Here is a 20,461-nt window from a genome sequence, read left to right on the forward strand (position 1 = left end):
ATATTTCGGTAATTTTATATATAAGTACTTTATTTATTATTAGTTCCGAAAATCTGTTTTGTCTTTTTATTTATTAATATTAAATTAAAAATATATAAAACATGTCTCTCATAATTAAAACTCCTCTCTGTTACTACAACCTCTTTTTCTCTACTTCTCTCTACCAGATATTACCATCATCTCCAGCCGCCACCACCTGCTGAGCACTGCCACCACCACCATCCGGCCGCCACCACCACCGCTCTCTTATAAAAAATACCCCGAAAATCTGTTCAAATCTAGTAAATCTAGATCCAATTGATGTTCTTAGCCATTACTTCAAATCTATTCAGTGTTCACCTCAATGAACAATAACCCCCAAAATTCGAACCTCAAAATTGAACCAAAAATACCCAAGTTCACTGTTCACCACCACTACCACTCCCTTTCTATCCTTCTCTATCTCTCTCTAAATCTACTACCACTACCACCACAAAATCAATCCAAAAACTCCCTAACTCACTAACGAGATCTGAAACCTCCACCATGTCTGTGGAGATTGAATGAATGAAACTTAGGTACTGGAGCAATCATGGTGCTGGACGCAATCAAGGTCTACGACGATGATGTCGCAACAATGATGGTGGCCAGATCTGAAACCTCTACTCACCCCCTCCACCACTGTTATTGCCGCCGGTGCTGATGGCTTTGGTTGACGACGGTGATGAAGGATTGAGGTGATAGCGCGACAATGGTGGTGATGATGGTGCGATAATGGTGGTAATGGTGATGATCGGAAAATGATGGTGGTTGTGGGGGTCGGCAGGTGGTGGTGGCTGGTGCTCATGGGTGAAGGTCGGTAGGTGGTGGCTGGAGGCTAGTGGCAGTGGAAGTTAGTAGAGAGAAGGGGTAATGAGAGGAGGTTGAGAAAGGGAAATAGTGTAAAACAAAATAAGATTGATATTTATGTTTATACTTTTATCTATTAAATTACCAACATACCCTTCTAGTTAATTAATATTTTGGATGACGTTAAAGGTGGGGAGCAAAACCGTGATAAGTTAGTAAACTATTGGAGGAAAATGTCAATTTTAAAATGATTTGGACAAAACCACATGGAGCAAAACAGAAATTTAGTCAAAATAAAATGACCAATCGGTCTCAATTGATAGACACAGATGCCTCTTAAGACTATGGGGTGTGGAAGGCTTGGGGTTGGCAGCATGAGTTGGCACATGACTGCCACGTAGGCAGTGTGAGCTCCCCAACCCAAGCCCAAAAAGATAGGGGAGTGGAGGAGCTTGGGTTTGGGCATGAGTTGACAAGTGAAACTAAATTTTTTTATACATTCTTTAATAAAAAAATCATCAAATTTTTTAAAAGATCAAGAGAAAAATGCCCGGATAGTCCCTGTGGTTTCGCCTTTTTCACCTATAGTCCCCAACTTTCTAAAACTACCTGAATAGTCCCCAAGTTTTCATTTTTTGTTCCCGGATAGTCCCTGTGTCTAACTTCAGTTACTTTTCTCTGTTAAAATGATGTGAAATGACAAAAATACCCTTTCCTTAAAAGGCCAAACCATAGGGACTATCCGGGCATCTTATTCATTTTTATTTATAAAACCCCACCACCACACTTCATCTTCAACCTCCACCCACCATCACCCTCATCCACCCTCCACCATCAACCCGAGCCGGAACCGAACCGAGTTGCACCAAGACCTAAATTGAACCGAATCACCACTCGAGCCGGAGTCACCACCACTGCAACGAATCGAACAAAAATGACCAAAATGAAACTGACCGGAGACTGAACCGAGTAAACTCAAAACTAAAACCTGAACCAAGACTAACCTGCACCGGAATCACTTGTCAGAAACTGAACCGAGACTCGAACTGGAACCGAACATTGAATCTGATCTGAGCAGAAACTGAACCTAGTATCAAACCGAGACACGAGCCGAGACTCCAAACCTGGACCGACGAGACCCTGAGTTGAACTAGATGAAACCAAAACTTGAAGCCCGTATGAACCAAAGCCGCCGCGAGCGGCGCTGCTGTTGCCGGAACGCCACCACCGTCTACCATCGTCGTCTCCATCGACCACCACTATTGACACCACCTGTAAATCACGTAAGGAACCAGAAAAAGGGTGGATCCAAAAGGATCAAATGAAAAACGAGATGAAGAAGATGACGAGTTCATCTGTTACCGGAGTGAACCTGTTGAAACGCGGTTGCCGGAGCTGAAAGTGTCATCCCCGCAGCTCGAATTGGAAAACCGACGCTGGAAAAGGTCTCGGGAGGTGCGGTTTAAGGGGGTACACCCTGGTTCCACCATGAAAAACGGCCGGAAAACCCTGGTTCCACCGTGAGTCGCCGGACTTTCGCCGGAATTGGAGAGGGAGAGAGAGAGAGAGAGAGAGAGAGAGAGAGAGAGAGAGAGAGAGGGTGATGGTGGAGGAGGGTGATGGTGGGTGGAGGTTGAAGATGAAGTGTGGTGGTGGGGTTTTATAAATAAAAAGAGAAAAATGCCCGGATAGTCCCTGTGGTTTGGCCTTTTAAGAAAAGGGTATTTTTGTCATTTCACATCATTTTAACAGAGAAAAGTAACTGAAGTTAGACTCAGGGACTATCCGGGAACAAAAAATGAAAACTTGGGGACTATTCAGGTAGTTTTAGAAAGTTGGGGACTATAGGTGAAAAAAGGCGAAACCACAGGAACTATCCGGACATTTTTCTCAAAGATCAATTATATTAACTAAAAAACACATTAAATTAAAAAACTACAATAAATTATACTAAAAAAGACCTCAAAGTAAAAAACTACAATAACTTGTATTAAAAAACACATCAAATAAAAAAAAAACTACAATAAATTATATTAAAAAAAGACATCAAATAAAAAAATACGTCAACTAAAAAGTTGTATGGTTGCATTTTTTATAAAAAAATGAAGGTTTTTTTTTTTTTTTTTTTTTTTTTTTTTTTTTTTTAATTTGAGAGTGTAGTAGTAAAGAATGATAGAAAAAGGGTTGGGTTGATTTATATAGATAGTAAATAATAATATTTTTTTAAAGTAGCCGTTGGTTGGTAAACAGTCAAAACAACAAACCAATTATCTTCCTCCACGTCCAGGCTCCAATCAGAAGCCGCCCCACGCCCAACCCATTTCCCACGCCAAAGGAACAACACCCATTCTCAAGCCCCAAGGGGGACGGTGTAGGGGGCTTGGGTGGGTTTCCCACGCCCAAACTCCCGCCCCACTCCCTTCAGTTTAAAAGGGGCCCATTTAAAAAGCACTTGCAATCCGAGGCAGGGCCGGCTCAAAATTTTCTAATTTTTTCTAGGCCCAAAGCGGATAGCAAAATTGGGGCGCTTTTTGTAAACGAAAAAAATTGCTATGAATCCTATAATTCATATATCATCTTTGTATACGCATAATTATAGATCATAAACCTTAATGTTAACAATCTCAAAGCCAAAATTACCAACATATAATATATTTTCTTAGAATTTAAGGCCCTAGAAATATGGAGGACTAAAGCTCTTGCTTTATTTCACTCCCCCTTGAGCCGGCCCTGAATTCCGAGGCAAAGAATAGCGATGAGTGAGGGTAATAAAACAGTCATACTATCAAACGAGATCAAACCAGACATTTGTCTTCACTTTGGCCCAAGAAAATCACTACACAAGAGACCATGATTTTGCAGCACCAAGGTAATAGTTTCAGAAAGGACACTTGTAGAGATCTCAAAGTGGCGTTGGAACACCCTTCGATATCCGAACATAGAGACAAATAGAACTTAGCATAAAAGTATGTTTTCGGTACCTCAAATGACACGGGTTAATTATGAGGCCCTCTCCCACTAGGAGTGCTAAGTGCAATTGTAAAGATTTTTATGAGTTGTTGCTCAGCTCTTAATTAGTTGTATCATCAATATCGTATCCTTATAGAACATTTATCAAAATTCAAATTGCTATGAATAATATCACAAGTTTTTTTTTTTAAATCCATATACCATTATTTAACAATTTAACCTAAGATACACATGATCGTCTATTCAAACAATAAAAAAAGTCTCTTAGGGACATTCAGGTGGTAAAGTGCCTTTCATCTATCCATAAGATGTATGGTTTAAATCCTGCAAGGTACATGTATGTATAGATGATTAATACGAGTAGATTAGGACCCATTAAAAAGTAATATAAGGAAATGAGTATATTCCCATGGCGAGGTGTGACCTTGATGTTGTTTAGTCATGCAAAGTGTCACAAGTTCAAGATAACATTTTGTCGTCAACGGGTGATAATGGCCTAATTCGTTACATACTCTGCCTATTGTCATCCCTAATATAAAATTTTAAACATGCATAAATAGTATCCATATGGAAATAATAAAAAAAAAACTCAATATATAATAACTTATAGGTACCCGTCACACGTATGAAAAAACATTTTAGTTCAAAAACAAAGGGAATTGAAAAGAGACGGTATCAAGGGGAAGACCACACTCATTTAGTTTTAAATACAATTTATCACATAATGGAATTCTAGTTAACCATGTTTAGCTAGGTGTTATAAAATCGGGACGCTGACATGGCCATTGTGGGGCCGCAAGGAACACCACACCCATCCCGCTTACCGTGAAATTTTAGGGTGAATGCCAACCCCAATCTCGTTTGTCACGTAAAATAAAGAAGGTTTTGAAGTGTTGTGTGGAAGAAATCTGATATGGAGGCGGGGAGAGGGAAAGCGGGGAGCTTCACATGTATAACACATTAACACACAACCTTAGTAGTTCTACTTATTGAAGTGTTTCAAGGTTAATTAACTTGTTAGAAGCTTAGAAAGCTCGTGTCCTCACTTGATTAAGCTAAATTGCATTAACTTATTGTTTTTAATGAAAAATAAAACTATCATTTGATATCACTCTTTTCAAAAATCAAATATGTAATTTCTGAATTACAAATAAAATTCAAAATATAACCACAATCTCAGTATCCATATAAGCAAAGCATACATTCCCACAAAAACAGGGTTTCATTTGGATGAGAAAATTTCTGATCATCGTTCGTATACGGTCTAGCGAATAACTCGTGAAAACACATTTTGACCAACTTCATATCATCCACGTGTCGCCATGCACACTTTCACATTGCTATCTCAAATCCATCAACGACCCATATCTTAAAATAACTGTTTTGAAATGAGAATTACATTTACGTGACCTCCAAAATTAACCGATTTGTACAAGAGAAAATGGTGGTTGAAGACGGAAGCCCGAAGAGCCCAGAGGCGAAGTTAGGACTCGAAGTCGAGGACCTATGGGACATACAGGAGCCACAGTTGTCTCCAACCGAGAAGCTTAATGCTTGTTTCGAAAGCATTCCTGTTTCCGAGTTCCCACAAGCCTCGTCTTCGCAAGGTATTTGCATGCCTTTTCGAGTTTTGTTCATTTGCTTTTAATCAGGCCTGATTCGGCAGATCATGTTTTCAGCAATCAAGAGCATTTCAGATCATGTTTTTATATCAATTGATCGGCACTATCGTCATATAATGTAAATGAGAATATCAACGAAGACGTAAAACACGATTTGGAAATATCATCAAGTTGTTAGCGGGGGAGCTTGAATAAAAAATCAGCTTACTCTTAAAAATTCAATATTTTACACTACAAAAAAATCGGGAATTTTCGGTAAAATTAACACTACAACCGAAAAAATCAGTGGGGGCTACCAATAACCTCCGCCAATGCAAGTTGTGACATCAACGGTTGGGCCATATTTCACTAGACAATGTTAAGACTCGTGAAGGATGATGTACTACCACTTCTCAGTTTTAGTGATTTTGAAACATGTATTAAATACATAAAGAGAGATGTACAAATCAAGAGCATGTTTTTACAATCACAAACATGTATTAACTAATAAGAAATTCAAGCATGTCACAGTCATATATTTGTATCAGTGAATAACGATTAAAGGATAATTAATCCTAAACAACATCGGTTGGGAACATGATCATGATACGCTTTCGATTGTTGATGATTTTTACATAATTTATGGATCAAGTTAGTGGATTATTGAATCTCTGAATTTATCAATGTGACAATTGTATGGATGATCAGATCTCTGATTCTTATATTTGTATCCATTGTTCAGTAATTGAGATCAAATCAGACGCTAGTTTGGGCGAAGCTGTTCAGTTGCTATCCCAAAACAAAATTCTTAGTGCACCCGTTGTGGACGTTGATGCGCCAGAAGATGCAAGTTGGCTCGACAGATATCTTGGGATAGTAGAGTTTGCAGGCATTGTGGTCTGGATTCTGCATCAGGTTCATACTTATATCCTTAAGTTAAACTTCAATAACTCAAATGAATCAGCAAATATTAAAAATTTACCGCGTTGCCTTTACATCTGTAGTCGGAAAAGAAAGCAGGGTTAGAGGGGATAGATGCTGCAGAAGTATTTGCTAAAGCATTACAAGAGTCCACAGGACCTGCTGTTGCGGCAGCCGCAAGTGGGATGTCGTCGCCAAGATATAGAAGTTCACAACCTGGATCTCCGAAAACAGACGGAAACTTTTTTGAATCCTTGACTTCTTCAGATTTTTATAAGAATACAAAGGTTGGGTTCTAACTGGTGTTTAATATCTTACAAGCATGGTTGTAAAAATCGTGACTAGCAACCGATTAGTCGCCGAATAATCGCTAGTCAGAGGTTCACCGAGTAATTTTCCTCTAATCGGCCAATTAATCGCTAGACAGACAACGGCGCCCCAAGACAGTCCCAATTGGCCAAAAAACGGCGGTTCTGGACAAATTTTGGCCAAACTCTGGTCAAATCTTGAAAATTTCGTGATTAATCTTGTCTAATTAAAAAATGCGGCGATGAGGGGTTAAACTTGTCTTGCTAAAGAAATGTACCTAAAGACATGTGCGTATATATATAGAAAAGCCAATCCGATTAATCCCGGTTAATCACTAGTCTGTACCCCACTAGCCGACTAGCGCGTAGCGATTCTTACAACACTGCTTACAACACATGAAACTCTCAACGTTTTTTTTAACTTTGAAAGATGTAATATAGGTTAAAGATATCTCCGGATCGTTTCGATGGGCTCCATTTCTGGCACTGCAACCATCTAACTCCTTTCTCACCATGCTTTTACTGCTATCTAAGTACAGAATGAAGAGTATTCCGGTAGTTGATTTAGGGGACAGAAAGATAGATAATATTATCACTCAAGCTGCAGTGATTCATATGTTGGAGGAATGTGCTGATCTCCAGTGGTTTAAAAGCTGGGGATCTAAGAAATTACATGAACTTGGCCTTCCTTATATGAAAAATAATCGGATTATTAAGGTATACAACTTAGACCATAATTCTATATTTCTAATCGTTTTATATATATATATATATATTTTTTTTTTGTTACAGGTGGATGAGGATGAACCGGTTCTGCAGGCGTTTAGAATCATGCAGGAGAAGGGTGTCGGTGGGGTGCCAGTCGTTGCGAGTGGTGGAAACAAGGCGGTTGGCAATATAAGCATCAGGGATATTCAGTTTCTCTTGATCGCCCCCGAGATTTACAAAGATTACAGGTTGGCTTAAATCACTCAACCATTTGCTATTACAGTAAGATAATAACTAGGGTGTAGCAACCAGGGACGAAAATGCCCCTGCACGTGCCAAGCACACTTAACAGGTTGAATGATTGGTGTTACGTGAGGTGCACTATAATTGTTACAAAAAGTGAAAGAACTGGTACTTTTTTCGCAATTTTTAACTAATGGACTGTAATGGTTATGTTCAACAAACCACAGGGACGAAAAACGTAATTAACTGTTTTTTAAAAGGAATGGACGAAAATGCCCCTGCATGTGCCAAGCACGTGGTCTGACTAATGGTTAAATGAATGGTGTCCGATTAATTTTAAGTTTTCTAGTAACCAATTAGTGTGCCTTATGTCCAAGGCTTGATGCAAAACTACCATCGAGCCGGAGGTCTCACTGGAAGCAGCCTCTCTATTCCTACGGGGTAGAGGTAAGGCTGTCTACATCTTAACCTCCTCAAACCCTACCTTAGCTTTGCTATTGGTGGGATTTACCGAGTATGATGATGATGATGATGATGAATTAGTGTGTCAAATATGGATACAAACGTAATACTTCCAATGATGTTGGGGTTTTTTACTGCAGATCTATCACAGCAAAGAACTTTCTAACAGCAGTTAAAAACTATTTGGAGGAGAATAAAAAGGAATCCCCTTTGATGAGTAGTATGATTACTTGCAAAAAGGATGATACACTTAAAGATGTAATCATGAAACTTGATTCCATGAAGATTCATCGTATATATGTAGTCGACGGAGAAGGGAACCTTGAAGGGTTAATAACACTCAGAGATATAATTTCAAAGATAGTACATGAACCTAGAGGATATTTTGGTGATTTCTTTGATGGTATTTTACCCATACCTCAAACCTCTAGGGTTTAGTAAAAAGCTATGACTTTGTGATAAAATATTTTCATTTTTCTTTTTGTTAGTACGCTTTCCTTTAAAACGCCCTCTATAACAAGGGCGTTTTTGTCGGGAAGAGTTTTTAATATGTATTTAAATACTCTTTGATTTTAAATAACTTGAATGTCGATCACATTTGTTAGAAACCGAATATAACAACATACAACAAGAAGACCATCAAGTATATCATTACACAATGACACAAGTTACATGTTACATGTACAAAAAATTATTACGGTATACCGAGTTGGGCAATTTAAAACCTTCAACCCAACCCCTAATGACACAAACAACAATAATAAAGGCCATTTCATCATGCCGGATTAAATAGATGAAGGCAAGTAACATACCTGCTAACTGCTGCTAAGGGTGTTGCATGATTGCATCCTATGTACCTTTTCTCTTTATGTTGTTTAAAACTGCAGGCTTTCCTTCGAATAAATCCGACAAATAATTTTCTAAATCATCAATGGTATATTTGACGTATTTCCCGGAATGTCTTCCACCATCGAGTTGACTTCCAAACCTCCCTACAAAAGCACGGTAAGCGGGGAGTACTTTTTCGGATATTGATATTCGAAGTTCTTCTCGAAGTTGATCATCCGGGACTCTCCAAAGCGACTGTATCCTATAAATTTCTTCAAAACATGCATTGAAGTTTTTAAATCTTTCTTTAAGAAGTAATTTAGATGCACTGCTCGACCCCCCGCCAATCCCATCATCCTTCAGACACAACAAGGCTTTCCCCCATGCTGATCTGAGATAACTCGTGTGCCATTGACGAATCTGACCGCTATGTTTGCGGATCCATCGATCACCCAAAAGGTTTCTAAGATCAGAGTCTTTTACCTTTTGAACAATGTAAAGTATGTTGTTCATCAAGAATATGTATTTCAGGGCGTTATCATCATACAATCTTGATTTCTCTTCAATATTTGCTTCTAAAGAAGTGATTAGCGACAATAATCGACATGAAACAGGAGATAAAGTATCACCAGTGTCAATATCGTCAACTTCTTTAGAATTCAAATCATAATCTTGACTGTTGGGCAACAGAATGTTTAAAATTTCACTATAATCAACCAATAACTTGAGATAATTCATGACATAACGAGTTACCGGATGAATCTCACCACCCTGTAAAGCTCTTCTTGAATTCTCACCCTTCACAGCATTCTCAAACTCCACAAACGTCCCAATAGCTGCCTCACCTAATCCACTTAAAACCGCTTTCACTTCATTGCAAACTAACTCACCAGATTCATCAACGAAAAGCGTTTCAAAATCAGGTAAAACATCTGCAACAACATCATACATGTCCAGAATTCGAAACAGTTTCTCCGAAGATCTTTGCCCAATGGCGACCGCTTCACCGAAATTCAAAACCTGCATCACACACCCTTTTGTAGTCTCCACAAAACTGACTTCTTTTATCAATTCCGATTCACTGAATACTTGCTCACATAACTGTTTTTCCCCAAACAGAAGAGCTTTAACCACAACTTTAACCGCTTGAATCCATTTCTTCATCTTCTCATCCAAAACCTTCCACTCAATCCTCTGTACTTCCTCAATACTAACCTTTTCAACACCGAGAATCAACAAACACTCGTCCAACACATCTCGCCGAACATTACAATACACCTGACAACACTCTTTCTCATAACCAGACCTAATCATCCGATCCGCAATCGCTTTCAGCTCCTTAATCGCATCCGCATAAACCAAATCAACACAAACATCACCTCCAAAGCTTAAACCTCTATCATAACAATAACTACTACCTCCACAATCATCTTCTCGATAACTACTCTCAAAATCATCCTCAATTTCAATCTCATTAGCCGCAAATGAAACCGAACCCTTACGGATCGATCCGTACAGCCGATCTACATCTAACGGAACAGTATTACGAATCAAAACATGATAAAACTCATCTTCTAGCTTCAGCATAGCCAACTGAAGTGCGTTTTCAGCTCGATCTATCACCTCACCGTTACAATCAGATTGAATATTTAGGTTTTCAGTCAATTTGATAATTGTATCAACAGCTTCTAAATACTCAGACGAAGTTTCACCTAGACCTACAGAATCATGCCGGAGGATTACCTGTTCGGCCGTTTCGAAACGGTGATCGGTTAGATCGGAGATGTTAGACAAGCGGTTATCGAAACTGGAGAGAATGAGGAGCATGTCTTCCGTTGCTTGGTTGTTGATGTTGAGGCTTTTGACGATCTGTTGAGCGGTTGCTAACACTCTGTCTTGACCTTCAACGGTTGCCGCCATTGGTGGTGAGTTTATGGAGGAATTTGGTGGTTGTGTGTGTGTGTGTGTGAGGGTGAATTAGGGTTGTAGAAGTGAGTGTTTGTATGAAGAATGAAGAAGATAAGTGGTTGATTAGTGGATTAGACCCACCGGTGGAGATATTTTTCCGGACAGAAGGGTGGTTGGCCGGCCGGAACACGTCATGTCAATTGTCAAAATACGTTTTAGTAAAGGGGTTTTTATTTTATGACTTGATTTGACTTATGTTACAGCTTTTAATAAATAAAGTTCTAATAAAAAAAATGGTCTGTATAGAATAAGATAAATTGATAAAGCCTGTGTGTATACGAGTATAAGGTTATACGGTCTGTATAGAATAAGATAAATTGATAAAGCCTGTGGGCTCAGCCTTTATCAGTTTATCTTATTCTATACGGGTCGTATAACCTTATACGGTCTGTATACACCATGTTAAAATAAGATTTTACCATATGTTATTATTAACACCCTTTATTTATGGGTCGTATTATTGGCACACCTGACCTTCTAAATCGACACCCTCAATACGGGTCATATAGGCCTATACGGGTCGTATTACTTTTTCAATTTCCAATAAACACTGATTTGTCAGATCTTGTCTTTTTTACTAGACCTATAAGGGTCGTATAGGCCTATACTGGTCGTATAGGCCTATACTAGTCGTATTGGTTAAGGTTTTTTTATTTTTTTTACAAAATTTTTTATACATTTGTTTATGGTTTTAACAAAGTTTTCTAAAATAATATTTTTTTTTAAATAAAACTTCCTTGATTTTTTTAAGAATACCATTTACAATGTAGTATAGACGTATAGTATAGACTAGGTATAGGTCATGTATGAGCATGGGTCATATTGGTTAAGTCTTTTTTTTTACAATTTTTTTTTATACATTTGTTTATGGTTTTAACAAAGTTTTCTAAAAAAATATTTATTTTTTAAATAAAAACTTCCTTAATTTTTTTTTTAAGAATACCATGTATAATGTAGTATAGTATAGATAGATGAGGTATAGGTCCTATATGAGCACGGGTCATATTGGTTAAGTCTTTTTTTGACAGTTTTTTTACACATTTGTTTATGGTTTTAACAAAGTTTTCTAAAAAAATATTTTTTTTAAATAAAACTTCCTTGATTTTTTTAAGAATACCATTTACAATGCAGTATAGACGTATAGTATAGACTAGGTATAGGTCATGTATGAGCATGAGTCATATTGGTTAAGTCTTTTTTTTTTTTTTTACAATATTTGTTTATGGTTTTAACAAAGTTTTTTAAAAATATTTATTTTTTAAATAAAAACTTCCTTAATTTTTTTTTAAGAATACCATGTATAATGTAGTATAGTATAGATAGATGAGGTATAGGTCCTATATGAGCACGGGTCATATTGGTTAAGTCTTTTTTTGACAGTTTTTTTTACACATTTGTTTATGGTTTTAACAAAGTTTTCTAAAATAATATTTTTTTAGATAAAAACTTCTTTAATTTTTTTTAAATACCATGTACAATGTAGTATAGTATAGATGAGGTATAGGTCCTGTATGAGCATATATAAGTGTAGTAAATGTCCCGTATATTTCTTTTAATTATTTTTAAAAATACTATGTATAACGTGTAATCCAGAGATCGGTCTCGGGTGGGCATAAGATCCGTTGGCCCTATTATCGGACCTGTAACTCCATGGAACATGTGATTAAGGTAAGTCTGCCGTAAAGTTGCAGCTGTGGCAGTCCAATGACTTTCTTCCCATGTGTCTGCACCGTGATCTTCATATTCTTGGTTCAATGCCAACGTATCTTCAGTAGTGTTTGTTTGAGAACCTGATTCAGATACACAAGGGTTCTCCAATTCCAGATCAGTAAACAAATACACAACGGTTCTCCAATTCCAGATCAGTAATGTAAGGAGGAGCGTTGAGATAACGGACATCCATCGAGTTCAAAAAGAAAACTTGTGTTTCCCATAGTCACAAACGATTGCGGTTTGTATTTCGCATAGCCACCGTTTCCGTCAAAATACTCTAAAATACGCTAAAATACGTTAAAATACGCTAAAATACGAAGAAATACATGAAAATATGTTAAAATACGCTGCAATATGTTAATATACATCATATTACAAAAAAATACGTGAAAATACGCCGAAATACGTAAAATTACCCTAAAATAGGTTAAAATAAGCTAAAATATGTTAGAATACGCTCAAATACGTCAAAAAATACTATAAAATACGCAACAGTATTTTAGAATACGTCAAAATACGCAAAAATACGTCAAAGTACGCGACTAACGATATTTCCACACACGTATACATATAACACGACACTATTGAGTACAAGTGGATTTCAAACAAAACTTTACGTAATCATAGAATACGATATTCGCACGCAACCGAACGACACCGAAACGACGTATGTTGAAGGTATACGTCATAAAACGACAAAATATGCGAAAGTTCGGCAAAAAACGACACGTATACGCGTCGAATCGAGGGAAACACGATAAAACTAAATTTGAAATAATGCCATATACGATCGTATAGGTCTATGTCGTATCGTATACCGGCTTAATACGCATCGTATAGGCCTATACGATGCGTATTAAAGTTTGAATATTCTCAAAAATACCCCTGAATTTATCAAAAAAACAAGGGTATTTCAGTAAATTCATCGATTAATACGCATCGTATAGGCCTATACGATGCGTATTAAACTATAAATTTCTCAAAAATGTGTTTCACATCAATGGTTCCATCATTACAACCACTTGTTTTCAATGGGGATGTAATGCAATGATTCCTCTCAATTGAATAGACAGACACTTGAATCGTATCGGAAGTACCGAACAACAAAAAAATAGCTTCGGTTTCATCAACTGCATCGTTTACCGTGGAATGCATCCTTATTTCTGCAATACGCATCGTATAGACCTATACCTCATCTATCTATACTATACTACATTATACATGGTATTCTTAAAAAAATTAAGGAAGTTTTTATTTAAAAAAATAAATATTTTTTTAGAAAACTTTGTTAAAAACATATGCATGATAAATTTGTAAAAAAATTTTTGCTTAAAAAATAAAAGAATTCTTTTATTAAACTTTGTTAAAACTATGCTTAAATGTTTACAAAATTATGTAAAAAAAGTGTAGTATATAATACGGTTATAACATAGATAGTATAGTATAATAAAGATGTACCAAACCTATACGCATGATAAATGTTTAAAAATGTATTTTGTTTAAAAAAGAGTTAATTGCTCGGATGGTCCCTGTGGTTTCACGTTTAGTCCCCACCTTTTGAAAATAGCATGTATGCTCCCTATGGTTTGTCATTTTGTTACTCGGATAGTCCCCCAACATTTACTCTGGGGACTATCCGAGTAACAAAATGACAAACCATAGGGAGCATATCTGCTATTTTCAAACTAACTGACATCTACTTAGGGACTATCCGAGTAACAAAATGACAAACCATAGGGAGCATACCTGCTATTTTCAAAAGGTGGGGACTAAACGTGAAAAAACTTGAAACCACAGGGACCATCCGAGCAATTAACTTTTTAAAAAATAAAAGAATTATTTTATTAAACTTTGTTAAAACTATGATTAGATGTTTACAAAAATATGTAAAAAAGTATAGTATATAATACGGTTATAACATAGATAGTATAGCATAATAAACATGTACCAAAACTATACGATATGATAAATTTTTAAAAATGTTTTTGTTTAAAAAATAAAAGAATTCTTTTATTAAACTTTATTAAAACTATGATTAAATATATACAAAAATTTGTAAAAAAAAAAAAACTAAAGCAATACGACCAGTATATGCCTATACGACCCGTATTGAAATAGTCAGCCGCCAGACAAGAACTGACACATGCAGATTTGACTTTTGAACCAATACGACCCGTATAGGCCTATACGATCCGTATTGAAAAAGGCAAGGTGTGTAGATAGATAAGAAGGTGTGGGAATAGAATTCCCCTTATTTATTAGACCTTGCCTTATCGTACGATGCATACGCAATTAGTGTATAACATGCGATTTTGTATATTTTGGTTGTCCGAGTTTGTGAGTCCGAGGTTATGACCATGCGATTTTGTGAAGCCATGTGATTTCATGACCATGCGATTTTGTCAGTCCAAGTTTATAGTCCAAGTTTATGACATGTTCCCTGTTTGTGAAGCCATGCGATTTTGACTATATAACATGCGAACAATCATTTTTAAGTCTGAGTTTGTGAAGCCATGCGATTATGACATGTCTGGGTTTGTGAAGCCATGCGATTTCTAATCGCGTACGCATCGTACATTAAGACCAATTGTACAATAACCGACCTCTATATATGTAATACTACTATGAAGAGAGGTTTTAAGATGTACAATAGAGAAATTATTGGATTAGATGGTTGTTTTATGAAAGGTCCATTTCTAGGTCAGATTTTGAGTGCTATTAGTGTAGATGGCCATGCCTATTTCGATGTTACAATATTTTCTAGAATGTGCTTTGATTTTGGTTCAAATCATTAAATGTTAATGATTTGTGGATTAGTTTGTGATCATCGAAGAACAAGAAAAATTAGAATGTGATTGAAAGGAGGAATACAAGGGTAATTTTGCTACAGGTTCAACCTTTACCACTAACCTCGTCCAAAAACTCAGTTAACTTACCTCACATTCTTTGCATGTGAGGGTATTATGGTCTTTTCCCAAACCTTTTATTTAATATATTATTTTAAATCAAACAAAAAAATTTATTTTAAAACTTTACTTGAACTTAAAGAGGGCTTAATGTAATATATATACCTGATAAGAAAAACCCTATTACTTCTCTCTCTTTCTCCATACACCATCAAACACCTCCAGCTATCACGCACCACCACCTCTTTCTACCGCCATCATCAACCACCTCCAGCCATTCTATCATTTTTCATTTGTGTAAAACTAAAACCCACCCATCAGAATTTACTGTTTCCAAGGTTGAAGATTAAACCATCTTCACCAGCCAAAATCAACGAAACAGAGTCTCCGGCCAAAATCAACGAAACAGAGTCTCCGATCATTGGCGCAGCTTAGAAGGGGCCGGGAGGGGCGCCCGACCCCCCGAACTTTCCGCTCAGTAGTGTTATATATGTAGTTTTCGTATAGAAATTTTGGGTATATACGTTTTCGACCCCCCGGTTCTATAGAAACTTTTTGGTATATACGTTTTCGACCCCCCGGTCGAAAACGTCAAGCTTCGCCACTGTCTCCGATCATCCTCGGAGAATGAAACGGTAGCTTGAAGATTACGGCGATGATATATTCAACGAATTAGACCTCGTCAGAATGCCAAAATTTGACCCCAACCCTAATTCTGCTTCCGACACCGACCAATTTCTCGATCAAATCATTCGACACAGCGATTGCCCCGAAGCTTCTACTTCCGGTTCATTACAACACTCGTCTAGATTTTAACATCCTTTTTTGTTTTTTTGTTTGAATGTCTTGTTAATATCTTTAGTGAGCTTGACTTTACTTCTGTTGTGTGATGATTCTGCCCTCACCTTTGCCTTATTCCTTTCATTATTGGACAAGTCAGTTCATCAACATTAATTAGGCATTCATTAACAAGAATTCAACAATCCTCAATCGACAAAGAAGTATCATCGTTAAAGTCAAAAGCAGTTGTGTACGTATCTAAAGCAAATGCGTGTAGTTACATGAAGCAAGGAAAACTATGGTCGGTAGAAATAGATGTTGAAACAGAGTTTATTTGCAAACAGAGGTTTGGCAAAAATGATGCCGGGTTGCATTTGATTTAAAATAATATATTAAATAAAAGGTTTGGGAAAAGACCATAATACCTTCACATGCAAAGCATGTGAGGTAAGTTAACTGAGTTTTTCGACGAGGTTAGTGGTAAAGGTTGAACTTGTAGCAAAACATGAACATAAAGGCTGGTTTTTGCTGATTTCATAGTGAAAGGTACGAAGTGCAGTTTGAGTATAACATAAAGGTTGATTTATGCAATTTTGTCTAGAATTAATTCCGATTCGAATATCAACATTTGTATATTTTATGAACTAAACAAGACTCTAAGACTATGAGCAATGAGCATTATGAGGGCGTGAAGTGGCTTGATAATGCCCTCAACACCAACCCCGTGGGCTTTATATGGGCATGAAGATGAAGAGACATTTCTAGTATAATGCCCAATGAGGATAACAAAATTTGGAAAGTAATGATGGAATGAGGGCATTAAAGGGGGTTAACCATTACACATTTTTAAGGGGCGTTATAATGTTGATGTGACGGAAAATGCCCCTTAGGGGGCATTAACCATTACGTATAGCCTAAAGTTATGCGTAACGAGCATTATAGAGACGTGAAATGATTTGATAACGCCCCCACGCCATCCCCATAGGCATTATAGGGGCATGAAGTTGGAGAGACATTTCTAAAATAATGCCCAATGAGGAGAAAAAACATGGAAAAGAATGAATGAAATGACATTAAGGGGCCTTAAGTCCTTAACCATTATGTGGGACATTATAATGTTGATATGACAAAAAATGCCCCTTAACAGGCGTTAACCATTAGGCCTTGGGGTGTACACTAAATTGGTGTTAAAGATGACATGACAAATTAGCATGTCTTTCAAACCACCCCTCCCTATGTTAAAGGGTGTTAAAACCTCCATTGGTCCATTGGCTAACATGTTAACAACAACAACAACAATAATAATAATAATAATGCTATTTATTATGAATGCTTATTTTAGCTAAAAAGTTAGTGAAATGGTATTATTATGTATTTAATTTGATTATTTAATATCAAAAGGAAATAAACGGGTGACGTGACGCTTATATGAAGTTAAAAAGGGTTAAGATATACTTTATGGCCTTACAGATGGTCCAATATGTTTTGGATAAATTATAAACTTAAAGCCAGTTCTACATATCTATCTAATTAACATAAAGCTAGGGTTAACAATAAATATCCGTATAAGAAACGATTAGACCTGTTTACTTAAAAAGTACACAACATGATTTTTTTACTTTTTTAAAATAAATAAAATTATGAGGTCATTATCCATCATTCTTCTTCTTGGTACATAAAACATAAAAACTGTGTTATAGACATGAGATATAAAGTGGTTAAACGAGTTGTATTCATGTTTAATACTTGTGTTATACGCGTCGTCAAAGAACTGTTAAACCTGATAAAACACGATTTGCCAGACCTACTTAAAACATACATTTCCAATTATAGACATCGAAATGAATCATAACTCACAAAAAGATCGAGCAAAAGATTTCTATTACTTTCTTAAATTTTAAAATAATACTAATATTTAAGATAATACACTAATTAATCTTTTAAGACAAAAAATGTAATAGCAACTTGAGATGGCTAATCTGCTTGATTTTGATTTCGATGTTGGTACAATAGAGATGGGATCAAATACAAACCTCAATATGTGTAAGAATTATAAGAACCAACCACTATTAGACATGTGTCCATTAAAAAACAAACTAGACAAGGGTATTTTAGACTTTATCACTCTATTTTTTGAATTTAATTAATTCCAAATTTTAATTATCCCCTATATTGATGCACTATTTCAAATCAAAATTTGAAAATTTCCAACAACAGGCACTTTGTAAATCAGCACAATCTTCACAAATCGCAACAATAGGCACTTTGTTAATTAGCACTTTGTTAATTAGCACAATCTCCGCCAACAACAGGCAATTTGTTAATCAGCACTTTGTAACAAATTATTACAACTATATGATTGTTTTAAACTAAGATAAAAGTTAATAAAGATAAGTAGCAAGAATTCAAATAAAGAAATAAACAGATAAACTAAAATAAAAACATGAAATTAATTTTCCATTACGCAGTTAGCATGTGTATTTAAATAAATTTAGTTTCCTGTTGTGCTTGTTTTTCAAGTGCAGCAAAAAACAAATTTAATTCCCTGTTGTGCTTGTTTTTCAAGTACTGCTAAAACATGTGCTACTTATTTTTTTCAGTATGTTTTTAATGTGTTGTTTACACATGTGCTGGTATGTTTCTAAAGTTCTGTTAGCACATGTGCTGATATGTTTTTAAAGTGTTGTTAGCATATGTGTTGGTATGTTTTTAAAGTATTGTTAATACACGTGTTGGTTAGTTTTCAAAGTGCTGATTCAAATCACCTTCAAGCAGGATGAAATCTTATGGGAAGAATATTTAACAAATTTTATAAAATATCTCGATGGGCAATTATATTATAATTAACACATAATCAGCACATTATCAGCACAATTATAAAACAACTTTTGGTAACTTTTTTAAAAGTTACTTTTATAAATAAAAAAAAGGATAGCAATATGGTACTCATATTAAAGATAAAAAAAAACTTGATTTTATGGTATATTTTTTTAAAAAAAATAATGAAGTATATAAAAGTTATTTTTAGTTTAAAAAACCTTGGTGGAATTTGTATTTAATTGAAAATGTCAAATGACTAGCAATTTTACATAATTACCCCTAACTTGTTAGTACTAATTTTTAATTATAAGAGTTTTATTTATAATCAACCATAACCCTTGATTTAAACTATCAATGGTTCAGATCTGTTCTTACGGTTCTTACAGTTAGCACTGTTTGTACAGGATCTCAACCCTGGTACAATAAATATACAGAAGAAAAGATTGTCCCCAAGCGTTGAAACGTGGCCTACTATGCATACAAGGAAACAAATGTGGAAACAGAAAACATGTTAATCTAATAGAAACGTGGGTAAATCTAAGATCATGGGCAAGTGACCCGTATCAACAAACACGTTAACTTGATCTTTATTAAATTAACATTAATATATTTTTCTCTTAAGATTAATATCTTAAGTTCCTAACACAACAGGTAAACTTAACTTTAATAAAACTGATGAAACACTATCAAGGTTATCCAGCAGGGTTGTCTCGTGTATTAGGGTTCAATCTCTTCCTTCACTCCCCAATCGCTGGAATCCTGCAAAACAGAACACCGGTGACTCGCCACAAGGTGGAGAATAGGGGGGGTTCTTCTTGTGACCACCCTCCAGCGTGAGAATAAGTATTGTTCTGAGTGAAATAGTGTGTGTTGTGTGAGAGAGAGGGAGAGAGAGAGAGAGAGAGATGGGGGTTCTTCTTGTGACCACCCTCCAGCGTGAGAATAAGTATTGTTATGAGTGGAATAGTGTGTGTTGTGTGAGGGAGAGGGAGAGGGAGAGAGGGAGGGAGAGAGAGAGGGGGTGAGAGAGGGGGAGAGAGGGAGAGAGGGGGAGGGGGAGGGAGAGAGAGAGAGAGAGAGCAGAATGTTAAACCTGAAGGATAAGTCCTCTATTTATAACCGAAGAATGAAGGAGGGAAGAGGCAACCTGCCAGCTACCATCGAGCGCCAGCTGTTCAACCAAGAGGAATATCCTCTTGGTCTCCTCTGCTGTTACCAGAGTAGTGGATGACGTGACGCGCCCTTATTCGTCCAGTTAGGAAAATTCTGGCAGTGGCTGTTGGCCTGTCCAGCTGTCCTATAGATCTCTTGCAGGTTCAGCTGGCGTCCATCTATAGGTGACACGTGTCGTCCTTTATGTCTGGGAGAGCATCTTTTGTGTCGCCTGCGATTTCTTCCAGAAGCT

The 20,461-nt window shown here is 36.4% G+C and overlaps 2 protein-coding genes across 2 annotated transcripts; one reads left to right on the forward strand and one right to left on the reverse strand.

Moving 5' to 3' along the window:
* The first annotated feature begins 4,995 nt into the window (after positions 1-4,995).
* On the forward strand, positions 4,996-8,479 carry LOC110879904 (SNF1-related protein kinase regulatory subunit gamma-1). The gene is made up of 6 exons (XM_022128442.2): positions 4,996-5,405; positions 6,142-6,314; positions 6,404-6,607; positions 7,070-7,345; positions 7,421-7,584; positions 8,182-8,479. Exons 1-6 carry the CDS (start codon positions 5,240-5,242, stop codon positions 8,477-8,479), a joined length of 1,281 nt encoding a protein of 426 aa, XP_021984134.1. The 5' UTR covers positions 4,996-5,239.
* Positions 8,480-8,664: 185 nt separating this feature from the next.
* Positions 8,665-11,007, reverse strand: LOC110879903 (exocyst complex component EXO70B1-like). Its single transcript, XM_022128441.2, has one exon. It carries the CDS (start codon positions 10,787-10,789, stop codon positions 8,891-8,893), a length of 1,899 nt encoding a protein of 632 aa, XP_021984133.1. The 5' UTR covers positions 10,790-11,007; the 3' UTR covers positions 8,665-8,890.
* Between the last annotated feature and the right edge of the window lie 9,454 nt (positions 11,008-20,461).

Source organism: Helianthus annuus, chromosome 9 (assembly GCF_002127325.2).
Source record: "Helianthus annuus cultivar XRQ/B chromosome 9, HanXRQr2.0-SUNRISE, whole genome shotgun sequence".
NCBI lineage: Eukaryota > Viridiplantae > Streptophyta > Magnoliopsida > Asterales > Asteraceae > Helianthus > Helianthus annuus.

Excerpts from the sequence above, each read along its gene's own strand:
- LOC110879904 (XM_022128442.2), top strand. The coding sequence starts at position 5,240 with ATGGTGGTTGAAGACGGAAGCCCGAAGAGCCCAGAGGCGAAGTTAGGA. Across the intron at positions 6,608-7,069 it reads ATTTTTATAAGAATACAAAG|GTTAAAGATATCTCCGGATC; the intron begins GTTGGGTTCTAA and ends GATGTAATATAG. Across the intron at positions 7,346-7,420 it reads AAAATAATCGGATTATTAAG|GTGGATGAGGATGAACCGGT; the intron begins GTATACAACTTA and ends TTTTTGTTACAG.
- LOC110879903 (XM_022128441.2), bottom strand. The coding sequence starts at position 10,789 with ATGGCGGCAACCGTTGAAGGTCAAGACAGAGTGTTAGCAACCGCTCAA.